The 15,586-nt window shown below is 39.6% G+C and overlaps 1 protein-coding gene across 2 annotated transcripts in view; it reads right to left on the reverse strand.

Moving 5' to 3' along the window:
- Positions 1–872: 872 nt before the first annotated feature.
- LOC149159977 (uncharacterized) overlaps positions 873–15,586 on the reverse strand; it is a 91,903-nt gene continuing 77,189 nt past the window's right edge. Inside the window, exons 3-4 of one of the 2 annotated variants that reach the window (XM_089436597.1) lie at positions 2,364–2,443; positions 873–1,734 (exon numbers count right to left, since the gene is read on the reverse strand). In XM_089436597.1, the coding sequence (XP_089292723.1) occupies positions 1,072–1,734; positions 2,364–2,443 (743 nt within the window). In that variant the 3' untranslated portion in view covers positions 873–1,071. Of the gene's footprint in view, positions 1,735–2,363; positions 2,448–15,586 lie in introns of both variants that reach the window. The other variant, XM_089436596.1, reaches the window with a different exon arrangement.

Here is a 15,586-nt window from a genome sequence, read left to right on the forward strand (position 1 = left end):
TCACAGGATCACCAGGAAAGGCATTTGAACCCCAGATCATGGATGGTTTGGAGGGTGTTAGTTCATTAAAAAACTCTCTTTACTCTAGACAGACTGCCCATCTAGGAAATCCAAAAGTTTATCCCTCTTGAGGAATCGTTTAAGATGAATATCCAAATGCAAGACCCTATTGATAACCCAACCATAACTATGATATGAATAAACTTTACTCCTTATTTCATCAGAAACACCCTTTGGCCCCCATCTCCAATGCTGGAAGGACATCTTCAGATCCTGAGTTTTTGCTTGGCCGGTCATCTACCAGGACTGCCAACAAAACCTCATCTAGTGGAAAGTGATTTCATGGATGCTCAGTGTCAGTTTGTGATAAACAGAATCTCTGAAGCACACTTTGTGGAAATGCCAGATAGCCATAGGCTGTTGGCAGCAGGTTCAGATGCAGGTTTCTTCATGTGTCAAGGGATTTTCCTTCAAGGGAAACCCTGTTAGGTGATTCCAAACAGTTAGTTCTTTCAGCATTTATGGGATTGCGGAATTGCCTCAAAAATGCTGCTTTGTTCTCTATCAGGAAACTAAGATGTAAGTGTATTTTTGCCAATGAGGATAGCTCTGTTCTTCACTCTGTAGAATTTGGTAGGAAGAGATATGTAACCAACTGCAAGCTAAGTGCTATCTCCTAATATAGGATGTCAGGGGTTTAGATGCTTTAGCCTATTCTGAATTTATCTCAGCTTTAGCAGAGGTAAGGAAAAAGTTTTGATATGTTTTTCTCCTCCACCCCTTGGATATACCATATAATATTTCTGCTCTTTGTAAATATTATTTGTTTAGTTAAAAAAAATTAAACGCACCAAGGATATTCAGGCAACCTCTTACTCAAGTAATCACCAATTTTGGTTAACATTGCTACTCCCACAGCTTACAGTAAAAATAGTTAAGATCTCTAATGAAAGTATTAGAGTGCCCTTCTGATAAAATAATATTTTTTTGCCAAAATGTTTTGCATTGACCATTTAATGTTTGCTATATACACTGCACAGTCACAAATGTGAACTACAAATTGCAGGGACGTCATCTCAATAAGTCCAGGAATACAAATCCATTCCACAAACTATGCAAGAGCATTGATGCAAGAAGATTGCGTGAGCGTACAAAAACAATACCCATGACAAGGCCCAAGAATGTAAGGGGAAGTAAACGTTGCATGCTAAAGTGAGCTAATGCAAATGCAATAGCACTAACAAGTACAGAGCTCCAGATGGGCATATAGCGTGTTAGAGAGGGCAAAAGGAATCCCCGGAATATCACCTCTTCCCAGATAGGTGCACAGATTGAGACAACTATGGCATAAAGAAGCATGGCAACTGAATCTCGAGCCATTATTGACTTCTCTACGTGGGAGGCTGTAATGGGAGATGGAAATGGCAGCAAGTCTAGATTAATTTGTGATAACATGTTCACCAAGGGGAACATCAAGCAACCCAAGCAAGCATCTATATGCCAATTTCCTTTCCAGCTGATACGAAACCAATTATTTGGAAGAGGGTGGAAACGAGCTAAGCATCGGTACAATATTGCCAGTCCAACAGCTCCCTCCGCAATATCTATCACAAGACTGTACATAGCTTGACCTCTGTATGTCATATAGTCTTTGCGAAAACCAGCGGTGTGAGCCACAAATGGAATTATCCAGGATCCAACAAGCCAAAAGGAAAAGAACCAAAGAAACATAACCTGTATGTCAAATGAATTAGGATTATTAACACATTTTACAGAACAGTAAGCATAACCATTATATTGCTGGTCCTTGCACAGAATATTAAAATGCACAAGACAAATGCAGATTATGGGAATACAAATGGAATTATCCAGGATCCAACAAGCCAAAAGGAAAAGAACCAAATAAACATAACCTGTATGTCAAATGAATTAGGATTATTAACACATTTTACAGAACAGTAAGCATAACCATTATATTGCTGGTCCTTGCACAGAATATTAAAATGCACAAGACAAATGCAGATTATGGGAATACAAAAGGCAAACAAAAAAGAACAGTAGTGAGCCATTGAGCCTTTAACCCACTGTCCTTTAATCCCTGCTGAAATAATTTTTAAAAAAGGATAGAAAACACGAAGACAGCAATTCCATTAAGGTACTCTCAAATCCTTCAACAACTCCTTTACTTCCATCAATCTACCACATGTAATCCTCTGCTGAACACAAGACTCATACAGTAATCTAACACCATTTGACTATAATTATTCTACCCTGTTTTCTTTCCCACACTTCATATACATGCATTGCACACGTTAAAATGCCTGATGGCACAAAGCAATGAAAATTAAGCATAAACAACAAACCTGTATGATGGTTCCTCCCGTCCATGGTACTGTCCAAGGTTCATGACTCTTTGAGAACCCAAGAATTGCATCCAAGAAATCTACCTGTACAGAGAAAGCACCATTACTGAATCTACACATTAAACAGGTTCTGAACTCAGCAACTTTTCTACAATAGATGCACGTCCTTGCAGGTTTCATTAGAATTCTGACAGTAGATAATAACGGGAAAAATGGAAATAACCTATATGTTTCCTCGCCCATTTGAAAATTTGGAAGTCCAAATTTCTACCACAGCCACTGATTAAGTTCCTTCAATTTGTTAATTACTGAACAAATTATTTACTGCTTCCTACAATAAATATCGAAACTAATACACTGCAGACTTCACCAATTAAAATTATATGCGGAAACAAATAACTGAGCAAGAAAGAAATACACAACACATTACACAATTATTTTTGGACAAATGTCCCCGAAAAAACTCAATGCGGGAAAACCGATGCAGCGACTGAGGATTTGTATTATTAAGCAGTAGTTTTCTGAATACCTTCTCTAGATGCCTTGCTGTCTATCTAGTACAGAGAATATGACTGACAAAGGATTAGTGAGAAATACCTCATACCATCACTGGCGATCCCGACTGATCCAACCACAGAATGGCTTGTCCCTTTCTGCCTCTGCATAGTCACTGTGTAGGCCCAACATCACAGCTTCTAGGGAGAGCGTCACCCCTTCTATTGATTGATTTGCCTCTGAGACTTCGAATTTGTCTTCCCAGTATTACACCCCAACTTCCAGCTTTAAAACTCAACCTCTCCAGCAAAAATACGAATCTCCCCAAGGCTCTGTGTTGCCTCTGCGTCAATGTACGCTGCCCAATGTAGCCTCTATGCTGCCTCTCCCAGATCTCTCTCTGCCTCCTCTGTTGAGTATTCCCGGATCAGGAAAAATCTCCAACTGGAACCATCCCTGCCCCTCACTGTAAGAAATCACTTCGAGCTTCTCTCCAGCAACTGTTGTGAAGCTCTCTTCAGAAATTCGATCTCTGATCTCCCACTCGATGTGTTTTCCAAATGCCCATCAAGCCTCTTATAATCCTTCTGTTGAGAACGAACGGCCCAGATTAGATTCTAATCAATGGTTCAGATCATCTTGGCTTGGTCCTTGTCTTCTTCTAGAAGTTTCACCCACAATTTGATTAATACCCTTTAATTATTTTAATTTCCTAAATTTAGACGTAGGAGCCCATTAAAAATAATTAATTATTTTAATAAAACTGATTCCGGGTGGAATTTTCCAAAACGATTTCTGGGTATTTTGGAATACATGTGTCCAAGCCTCCCTACAAATTTTGAGGCTTAGAGCACATTTGATGCTACCAAAAATCAACACTCCCTATTAGCAAGGAATGTGCTCTAGTAATGCAACCTGTTGAAGCATCACCCTTCTCTGTAACATCTCCCTCTGCGTTGTTGATGTCTGACATTGCTGCCCACCAACTACTGCGCAAATGTTGCATCTGTACTGCTACTGACCCTGCCACTGCCAACATTGCATCTATACTGCAACCCTCATAAGTTGTGCATCTGTGCTGCTGTCGGCACTGCCACTGCCTACACTACATCTACACTGCAACCTTCTCCAACTGTTGCTGCTACTGCATCAGCAACGGAAAAGCATCCAAAATTATTGAACAGTTGTTCAGTATGATGCATCTGTTGCTAGAGTTCTGACTGCTGCTAGTCTCTGCGCTGACCCTTTGAAGCCTCTGCGTTGCTCAGTCTCTAGCGCTCCTAGCTACTGCAACTGTCACTCCGCCACTCCTCTGCACCAACTGACACTAGTCCATCCTGTTGCTACTGATATGGACTCCTGTAGCAAAGTAATGATCCAAGAGGTGGACTTCCTCGAGGATTCTGCCCAGCTGCAGTTCTTTCAAACTACAATTCTAGATCTATGTATATTTGTTTTATGTATTATGTTCTCGCCATTGTTTATTTTCTGTTTTTAGAATTTGTATGCATGTAATTTCTGTACGGGGTTAAAACCTACACTTTTGGATGACTGTTTGCATAAGTTCACGTCAACAGATTTTTGGTACAATTATTGGCAATAAAATCCAAGTTTAAACTCTTATTTTCTGAGTTTCCGAATCACATACACAAACTCATTGCCTAAAGGAAATTCATTTCACACACTTGGAACAGATAAGTCTAATATTTTAAATTGCCCAAAGGTTTTCTTGTTTGGTGAATGGTAAATATTTTGAAATCTATTGAGCTAAGTATCATTGAAAAGGCTTGCATTCGATTTGGATCTAATAGAAAACTTGGGCTATTTGAATATCTCTTAAGTAGTTTTGGAATTTTCAAGTAATTGTCATTGAAGCATAAATTGGATAAATGCTCTAGTTCTCTTTCTTGACATTAATATCATTATTGGCTTGTGGTTATTATAATTTTTTGGCGTATTAGTGATCTTTCTTTAAGAGCATATATCTTGTGTATCTTATTGGCACTTGAGATATTTGGCACTTTGTCTTGTATAAGATTGTCTCTTCATTTCATTAAGTACTCTTGTCATAAAGTTAATCAATACTAAGTACTTGAGTCTTAAACGATCTTACCTCAAGACTACTCACTCATCCCTTTGCTAATCGCATCTTGCATCTCTTTTCATCATAATAACATTTTCCTTAGCAGCAGTTGTCCATCATGTACTTGGTCCTAAATTTCTTAGCAAGATAGTTGACTCCACAAGGCACTGGTATCAATTGTATAAATCGAATCATTTAAGTCTTGCTAGATCTAAACAAGTATTTGGTCGCTCAACTATGTCTCCCGGACTGGTTGGTTCCCAACTAGTCCTCCTTCATTCCATTTCTGTAGGGTCCACCCCCCTTAGTCTGTTGTAGGGAGACAATTTAAACAGAGAGATTGGGGATCAGGGTGACAACACCCGATCTGAGCCGTTGTCGCGGTGCTTGGACATTCTGTGCAACAACACGCTCCATGTCCAATTCATGGATCAAAAAAGGATGACCTCCCACTCCTAGTAACATTAGCACTAGCAGATGTCGCTATGGAGCCCCTCCCACTACCCTCAGCCTCAAAATCGGAAAAAGATATCCCAAAAGATTTGCCTGCACGTTCAACCTTGTTTCTTTCTGCCTCTTCTTTCTTTCTATCTTTTTCATCAATTGCTTCAAGAGCTTTTTGTATAAGCTCTGCACTAGACTCCGAACAAAGCCCAACATCATGTCCTGGGAGTCTGGCCAGATGGTATTTCAATCGCATAACCCTTCTTGTCATCTTGTCCCCACATAATTTGCATGTTAGATACGCTTGATTCAATGATTTGTCCCACCATCATGTTCGCATACTCCCAAAATGGGTCCAAGGGCTTTGGCATATTTGTAGTGGATTAATTCAAACCTAGAGACCAAAAAAACGAAAAATTGGCATTAAACCTCCATACACAAAAAATTACAGCCACCTCATTTTAAAAAATATTTTTTTTTACTACATTACTTGCAATGAAAAATGGCAATAAGAGGGTGCATAAGAAAGTTTTGAAAAAATGAAGCTTGTTGTCCAAACATGGAGAAAACCCTTGCATTGGCTCATGGAATGAAAATCATGGCAAATGGAAAAAAAACAAAAAAGCAAAATGTTGGTAGGAAAAGAGGCAAGCAAACATAACCCTAACTCTATGAAAAAAATCATTGACGTAGGGTTTTTAAGAACATATTTGTTAATGGAAGAAATGAAGTTTGTCTCATTGATTTTGAATCTTTGATATACAAAATATTTTTGGTTGGTGATGATAATGATTGTTAGATCCTCAATCCCTTCTTGAATACCACCACAAAGCTCTTCCCCTTCCTTCCCCAAGACCAACAAAGCAAAATGACAAAAAAAACCACAAAAAACACTTTGGTAGCTCGGCCCCCACGTGCCCGGCGATTTTTTGCATTGCCGCGCAATATATCAGCAATATTTTGAAAATCGCACGATATTTTCAAAAGAGAAAATATCATGATATTTTCCAATAGAGATATTGTTTGCCGCAAAGTATCACGATATTTCACGAAAAAAGGTCGAAATTATCAACACTGATGTAAAGCAATTCTCACCCCCTTAAAGGTCGAGCAGTACATTTCCCAGCAGGGGTTGGGACGTGCATGGGTTCCTTTAATGATGTGATGGGGAAACAAGTGGCGCTAGGAATCGGGGTGATGGCCATAACGATAAAGGGGAGAGCTCATGCTCTGCTTTTGCCCACGTGCTATATTTAATGTCCTGACCATCTTTTGCATTCTATGATTTTGTTTTTTTTGTTTTTTGCTTATGGCAATGATATGATTTTAACTTTATTTTAGTTGCATTAACCTCTGGGGCAACGTTTCCATGCCTAACCCAGATATGTGGACATGGGGAGGGGGTGTGCCAGTACCTTATGGACCCAGAGAAGGGAAATGGTGGAATAGGGCTTACAATGTGTGGAGGAGGGTGAAAATCATGCAATGGGAAAACATGACCACGCAACCAAAATAAGAATTTCCCAAGTAGTGACCTTCCTAAAGCCATAGGCCAATAGGAGAGATCCCACAGGACTAGGACTGAAGATTGCCCCCCCCCCCCCCCATTGAAGGTGAGGGAAAAAAAACATGGTCAAAGCCCTTCCTTCTTCCAAGTAACCCAATAATCCATGCCCAAAGTGTCCAAATGAAAACCAAGCATCAGCACCTGATCGCACAATGAAAAACAAACCTTTTGAGTCGGATTGCCCACTTTCTAACATATGATCTTGACAAATGGGCGAGGAAACATACAACTAATGCAAGTGGCAGAGATAAAGTGGCACATCGCACCGGCTACAAAGTGGCTAGCACAAGCTGCTGGTTGTCGACTCGAAGAAGATGACTAGGAGAAAAGCCCTCCTAGGGTTACCCACTTTTGGTAGGTAACAAGTTCTTTAATAAATTCCTACAAATCAACGGGTTGCAGATAGATTGACCAAACCCCTAGCAAAGGGGAAGTTTTATATGTTCAGGGAGAGGCTTATAATGATGGAGTGTTGAGAATTATAACTTAGGAAATTCCACACAAGTTCATTGTGAACGTGCAAGAAGTAGTTCGAGATATTTTCCGAAAGTAATTACACTTTTGGAAGAGTAATCCCATTTTCTAATTCATTTTAGTAAAAAAGTGAAAGCCTTATATTTAGTTGTTAAGTCTAAAAAAATGTATCTCACGCATGCATGACTTAGAGTAAATTCAAAAATAGATTAGGCTTTTGGTCTTAGCTAAAAGTACAAAGACAAGTCAAGGTAGAGGTTTTCATACACACTTGAGCAGTTGAACCAGTAAGACAGAGAGAGAGAGTATAGGCTACCATGAAATAGGTGTTTTCAAGTAGCACACAATTCCATCCAGTTGTCCAAAACATGTTCGTTCATCCATATGGTTGTACAGAGGTCCATACAACTGCTCGAACAACCATATGAAATTCATATAGCAAGGTCGTATGGCAGTCAGATAGTTCATAAAATCGTACCATAAAGCGGAAAATTGTTATTTCTAGTTTTTTTAACAGGCGTACCTCTTAAGCAACCTATGGAAGCTCGAGTTCAATGTGACTTTAGTAGCAACACAATGTTATTTTTGTGGGCAATGTGTAAAGGGGAGCAATAACAAAAGAAAATAGAAACCTCTAAAAAAACTCAAATGAATAAATTTGCTATGAAGTTCAAGAAGGATTTCTTATTGCTATCTTACCTTTCTACCAACACAATTCCAAGACATGCATGGTATGTAGTGTTAAATTTCCATGAAACTACTACTTAGATGAATAACTGAAAACTAGGCAACTAAATACTGAAACCAATTTTTCTTTCACCACGATACGGAGTTTCTTAACAATTTATAAGCAGTGAAATAAAAAACTAGAGATAAAGACCAGTGTTTTACGACTCCGACTCGGACTCCGACTCGGCCGAGGATCGACTCCGACTCCGACTCCGACTCGGTAATGACTCGGCCCAGTCGATTTCAATGACTCGGTCGTTGTAAAAAATACATTAAATATTTATTTTTTTTATAAAAAAACATAATTTTAAATATTTTAAACATAATTTTAAAGATTTTCTTTCATGTTTCCAAACACATAGCATTATAATATAGATGGAAGACAACATATGATCAAAGTAGGCTCATGAACCAATCCATTATATCAAAATGGTACCCAATGGCAATACATAGTCAACTGTCATACATGATCAAAGTGAAAGACTCAAAACAAAATACAAATAACCAAGGAGGCTAGAAATGGCCTCTACAACAAAAGTAAACTGTGATGATGACCAGACTCCAATACTAGTACTACTGGCTACTGCCAGAGGAGCCAAGATCATCTCGACCAATCTCTGGATCAGACTCATCATCATCATCAGAGTCAGACAAGGGGCCCCATGCCTCCTCCTCATCATCATCGTCTCCAACTGCAACTGTAGAAGTGGTGCCAGTACCACTAGCAGATGCAAGCTGAGATAGAGTAGATATGCGGCTGCGCTTCTGTCGTGGCTGAGCAGAGGAAGCACCTACAACTGGAGTCCTACTCCTCGGAGTCCTTGCTGGCTGTGAGACTGAGGCTGGTGGATCGGGATCTACATTCAACTGAACAGGCTGAAGTGGATGTTCCAGTTCAAGTTCATCAAGATCCTCATCAGGATCAAACTCTGGTGCACGACTCTCCACTACCCAATCTGATGTTGGATCAATGTCTTCCAACACAATGGGATCTGAATCAGGTCTTTTGTTCAGCAATTGGTTCCGTCTGAGCCGAAGGTTGTATTGGACAAAAACTAGATCATTCAACCGTTTTTGCTCCAAACGGTTTCTCTTCTTTGTGTGAATCCTCTCAAAGACAGACCAATTGCGCTCACACCCAGATGCACTGCAAGTTTGACTCAAAATACGAATTGCAAACTTTTGCAATTGAGGGCACTGGCCACCAAAGGCCTCCCACCATTGTGCTGCAAAAAACATAGGAGTGTAATGAATTATGAGTTAGATGAAGGCTGAAGCTCAACAAAATTACAAATTATATCTAAATTTCAAATTATAAATGATTTAACAAACTTTAGTCTTTAATAAAAAAAGTAAAACTGTAAAACCATTAAGAAATTGAAAATTGAAATTTTTGTTTACCTGGCTCATCTGCTTCTCTTGCAATCTTTGCTAGGTTCTTCCCAAAGGTACCTGTTGCATTGCTGAAGGATGTGACCTGTTGATGTATCTGCAGCTGATCAGACTCCGATGGGATCATGCGTTCAATGCAATCAACCAGTCCATCTCTGACCTCCCCCCTCAAAGCTCCTGACTCCTTAGCTCTATAATGATACCGTGGGTTCAAAAAATACCCAGCTGCATGTATAGGGCGATGGAGTTGATTGTTCCATCTTTCATCAATGACTGCCCAAATGGGCCCATACTTTGCCACTCTATCCTTGTATGTTGTCTTTATTTGCTCCTTTGCTTGATCCATAGCCTCATAAATGAAGCCCATAGCCAACCTTTCCCCATCCACCAACCGCAACACCTTAACCAGTGGCTCAGCAAGCTTCACAATCTCTGCTGCCTTTCTCCAAAAAGTTTCATCGTGGACTTTCCTTTTCAATTCTCTGCCTTCTGGTTTGTTAGACCAATTGGTTTGATTCCATTCATCACTGGAAAACATCTTTTGCAAGTTTCTATGTTGGGAAAGCATAGATTGCAATGTCAAAAAATGTGTAGCAAATCTAGTGATGGCAGGCCTAATAATATCCTTGCCTCCAGTGTGTTTCCTCATGAGACTCAAAACCAGTGTATGATTGTAGATAAATTTTGTTATGCTTTTGGCATTATCTACAGTGTTTCTGACCCAATCTAATTTTCCAATATCCTCAAGCATGAGGTCTATGCAATGTGCAGCGCATGGGGTCCAAAAGATGGTCTTGTGTTTTTCCTCTAACAGTTTACCAGCAAGAACATAGTTAGAGGCATTGTCTGTGATGATTTGAACAACATTAGCCACCCCCACATCCTCAATAACCTCATCCAATAGCTGAAACAACAAGTGGCCATCTTTTACCTTATCAGATGCATCAACTGATTTTAAAAACATGGTTCCCTGTGGGCAGAAGACAAGAAAGTTTATGATGGTACGGTTTCTTTGATCAGTCCATCCATCTGACATGATGGTACACCCTGTTCTTGCCCATGAGTCTCTGAACTCTTGCAAATACTCATTAATGGATTGAATTTCTTTCTGCAAACGAACCCCCCTTAGCTCTTGCATAGTAGGGCCTTTGAAGCCTTTTCCAGCAGCATGTATGGCATCAAACATAGGCTCATAATATGGTGAACGAGCAGCATTAAAGGGGATATCAGCATCATACCACCATCTAGCTATGTAGTCACAAGCAGTCTCCCTCAATTCTTTCTTCCAATGGTCATCTAAAGTGGGCTGAATTTGACCTTTACTAACTTCAGGACCATGTGCATCTGATGGAGAGGAGGGAGTGAAATAACTTTTGATAGTCACATCACCCTTCATTCTACCCTTTCCCTTATCTTGAACAGAACCAAAAGAGGGAGGAACATAACGGAAAGGGTTGGATGCCTCAGTTTGAGGGATAGAGGAAGAACCCTCAAAATCATAGTGGGGGTTGGTAGCCATCATTCTTTGTATCTCCCTCTTCCTCCCAATTTCATCCTGTATCTCTTTTTGCCTAGCCTTATCTTCTTTAAATTTTTCAAAGCTTTCCACCAAATTCTTTCTAATCTCCCCAATTTCATCAGAGGGACATGCGGTAATTTGGCCTTTAATCCCTGCCAAGTGTTGTTTCAGCCTATGAATCCCCCCAGGACCTGCCTTAATTTTCTTATGGCAAAACTTGCAACACATCTGACTATCAACCATTTCAACATATGCCCAAGCAGGATCTTTTGCTCTAGGTGCCATTTTTTGACTAGGAAAACAATCTGAAAATGAAAAAAAAAAAAAAAAAAAAAAATTGATTCAATGTTCATTTATTTGACAAAAAACACTCTCTAAGCTTTCTTGATATGCACCTAAAATTTACTAAGCAAAAACAGATTTGTAAGGGTGGAAAAAAATACCTCCAGGCACAAACTGCCTCCTCAAGCTTGCTCCAAAAATCAGCTCCTCAATGCTGCTCCAAATGGCTGCCCAAGAAGCTCCTCACTCCAGCTACAATGCTCCTCCAAGACTCCTCACTGCTGCTCCAAAACAAGCTCAAGAATTGCTCACTAATTCTCAAAGAAGACTCTCACTCAAATGCATAAGACTGCTGTGAGTGAATGAGAGCATTTGGCTGTCTTAAATAGGGTTTGGGAGGGGGAAATGGACCCCAAAAGCACTTAACAATTTACCTAAACCCTTTGGAATCCATAAACTGATTTTAAGTTTACCACAAATCCAAAAAAAAGTGAAAAAAATTCATGATTTACGATGCCCAGCCGTCTTTCATTGACCCGGCCTGGTCAATACGGACTCGGCCTGGTTGACCGAGTCAACTATGACTCGGCCTGGTCATTGGATGACTAGGCCGAGTCATAGTTGACTCGGTCAACCGAGCCGGTTTGCTGGCCTAGTCGCAAATTTTTTTAATGGCTCGGTATGACCCGGCCGTTTCCGAGTTGACTCGGCCTGGTTGTAAAACAATGATAAAGACACATGCACACAAATTGACACAATTGTTTTCTCAAGAAAACCAATAGGGAAAACTTGCTTCCTTGATGTGGTATTTTATTGATTTTTCTTGAGCAATTGGATCTATTACAAAGCAATTTGTCTCCCTAAGAAAGCATTCTACTTCTCACAACTCTCAACTAATACAATTGATCTCGGCTTGCCTTGATCACTACTTGATCTTGGTCCTCTAGCATGCAATTGTTCCCCAGTTGTCTCCTTGAATTGCCTTGCCTCTTGCTTGATCCTGCTCCTCCTTCCTTGCGCACTTGGCAACCCTATTTCCTTGCGCAAATCCCCTATTTCCTAGCGCAATTTTCGCTCCTATTTCTTAGCACAAGTCCTCCTATTTCCTTGCGCACTTCCTGCCTCTTATTTCTTAGGACTCCAGCTCCTCAAAATTGTGCACAATCAATCTCCTAAATTCTAGCGCACTTGTGATCTCCTATTTCTTTTGACACAAGCTCTACACTCTCCAAAATCAAAGATGCTCTCACAAACTCGTGAATTGTCTTGTCTCACAAATCTTGTCCACAAAACTTATCAATTCTTGTGCCTTCTTCCTCTTCTTAATAGACCCAATTCGAACATGCAAGGAGGCCCAGTACTATTTTAGAAGTCGGATTTTCATTTGAGAGCTAACTGAGAGTTCTTCTTGTTGAAATTGTAACTAGGTTCAATCTTCATAGTTTATATTTTATCATTATGATTTTGTAGAGTCAAAAAGAATTTATTTGAGTCAAGAAAATTATTTTTATCATGTCCCATTTGGACATTTTTAAAGAAGTAAAATTGATTTTTTTGTCCACAAGTTGAACAAGTCAGCCCTCCAAAAGACAGGTCGGCTCAGCGTTTAGAGGCACCTTTTCGAAGGAAGAAACCACTATATATTGGCATTATTAGTCCACCCTTTGGAAACCAATTCACACATCATCTGTGAAGAAGAAATTCGGAGATGTTTGAGGCTTTGATGTGAAGTTTCGAGGAGATTTTTCTCTGGCTATACGAAGTTCCTTTCTCTCTCTGATTATGCAAGTTCTCTCTCTGGTTATACAAGTTTTGAGGCCCCATCTCCGAGGAAAGAAGCGATGTTCCTGAGGTTGTTTCCCTGGCTTGCAAAGGCTTGGTGGAGGGCTGACTTGGCACTTGGGTGACTTGCCTCTATATTGGTCAGTTTGTCTATGATTTGGATTTCTCTCCTATTGACAATGATTCTATAAGGAAAGGATTGTTGGGTTTTCCTAGTGTAAAATTTTCTCTTGTCTCTTGTGCACTGTGCTCTATGTTTTTCTTATACTTGAATGATTAAATTGCTAAAGTATAATTGTTTGATGAAAAACAAGGAAATGTTAAAAGAACTATAATTCTCTCACAAGTAATTATCAAGATCAGAAATTCTAGCTTGCAAACGAATTTCAACATGGTATCAGAGCTTATGGTTGAATGAGCTTTTGGTCCTTTCTCCAATCAACAATGGAGTTCTTAGCTCATTCTCTCTCCAATCCACGCTAGAAACTAACTCATTCTTCCTTCAATCAAGACTAAAGACTAACTTGTTCTAACTAAACTTGTAACTACCACCTCGTTCTATAGTCAAACTAGTAAGGACTCCACTTAACTGAAGCTCCAACTCTACGTGTGCTAACTTGATGATTTTTCCAGTAAATTGGAAATAACTCATCCTAACTAAAGTCTAACTCATGAGCACGCAATCATACTGGGAGAAGGACACTTCGAACTCTTCACTAGCTAAGGCACAATCCAAAAGACCTTTGCTCGCTACATTTTCAACATGTAGGTAGCTAGGGATCTCGACATATGACATCATATTAGAAACTATGTTATAGTGTGAAGAATCAAGACTCATGGGTACAAGTTGAGCTTGATGATGATGTCAACTAGCCAATAGCAAAAATTGGTACTATTCCTTTCCAGCTTGAGTGAAGTAACCTTTTAGATTTTGACAATATTTTGTTTCCTCTGGGTCTCGGAAAGAATTTGCTCTCAATTTCAATTATGGAAGATAAGAGCTTTTATTGGAGTTCAAGAACCAACGAGTTTTCATCAGACTAAAGGAATCTAGCCCAAATACAATGTAGGTAATATGCGTTAGAGAAGTTAAATTGTACAGGTTGCAAGGTGAACCTATTAGAGCCTTGATGCATAACAGTGACAGCTTGTGCAAGTTGTGGCACAAGATGATGGAGCACCTACATCACAAGTCATTGCCTATTTTGAGGGAGATAGTCACAAGTCTTGTAGAGTTTAGTATTGAGAAACATGGTGTATGAAAAAGGTGCACACTTAGCAAGCATGCCAAGGTTGCTTTCCTAAGAAGTGAGCATATTTCTAAGGAGATTAGATACCTATGATAGAGGAGGAGGAGTAGGAAGCTTTGAAGATTGAATCGAGGTCACCAATGATTTCCAAGGAAAACAACCTTCAGGTAAAGAGGGGGAGAAAAAGCCCTTTCTACTTTTGCGAAGAGACCTCGATGGTTCAGTGAAACATTGTGGGATGCTCAAGAGAATGTTGAGACTCCTAAGAGCACATTCAGAGAAAGTAGACCTCCAAAGAAGTTCTCAGACTATATGGCATTGATGAGAAACATTCTAAATTCCAAGCCATCCAAAGCTTAAGGGGCAGCGGACCAGTAGGTATGACAAGATATCATGGTGGAGGGGTACACCTCCATCATGAAGAATGATGTTTGGAACATAATGCCAAGACCATAGGGGAGGTCTATTGTGAGTTTTAGGTGGCTCTACAAGATAAAGCACACTACAAATCTGAACTTATTCAATAACAAAAATAAATCTTTCTAAACATGCAATAATCACACCTATAACTACATATGAACAACATAAGTATAAACATAATACACCAATAATTACACCCTCAAATCAACTTTTCATTTAAATATTCCAAGCTTATAGGGAAACCTCCACAAGCTATCAAACTAGCAATTGTATGGTATACACAATGTTAATTTGGCAGCTCAGGGGCAAATTCCCTCCATTAAACAATCTTCCTCATCCAAAGAAGCCTCAAATTGCCCTTGGAAGAATTTAATTCGGTTAAGGAAAAAATATTTTTTAAAGTGAAAACCCACAATGACACAAAAGTCCAGGTCGGCCTAGAAGACAAATTAGCCCTCCTCCAATGCCTATAAATTCAAGTCAAGGCACCTCATTTGGAGACATCACATCAAGCATCTCTCTCTTCTTCTATTGGTTCGTACATCTGAAATAGTGCAAGGTTCTCTTCACACGTGTGAAGGAGGAATTCTTTCTCTTCTGTTCACTGAGTGATACTTTCGTTTGGGAGACTTTGACCAACATTGACCAGCTTTGTTTTGGCACTCTTTGACTTGATTTTACTAATTTTGGACCTATTTTGGAAGGCCGCATTTATTGGCACAAAGGCCGAGTTTTTTTGGGCATGTTGACTGCAATTGAGCATTGGTTTGACCGTAGACCTTCTCT

The sequence above is a fragment of the Pinus tabuliformis genome, chromosome 5_2, assembly GCF_031772625.1.
Source record: "Pinus tabuliformis cultivar Carrire ecotype Pingquan chromosome 5_2, CPIR1, whole genome shotgun sequence".
NCBI lineage: Eukaryota > Viridiplantae > Streptophyta > Pinopsida > Pinales > Pinaceae > Pinus > Pinus tabuliformis.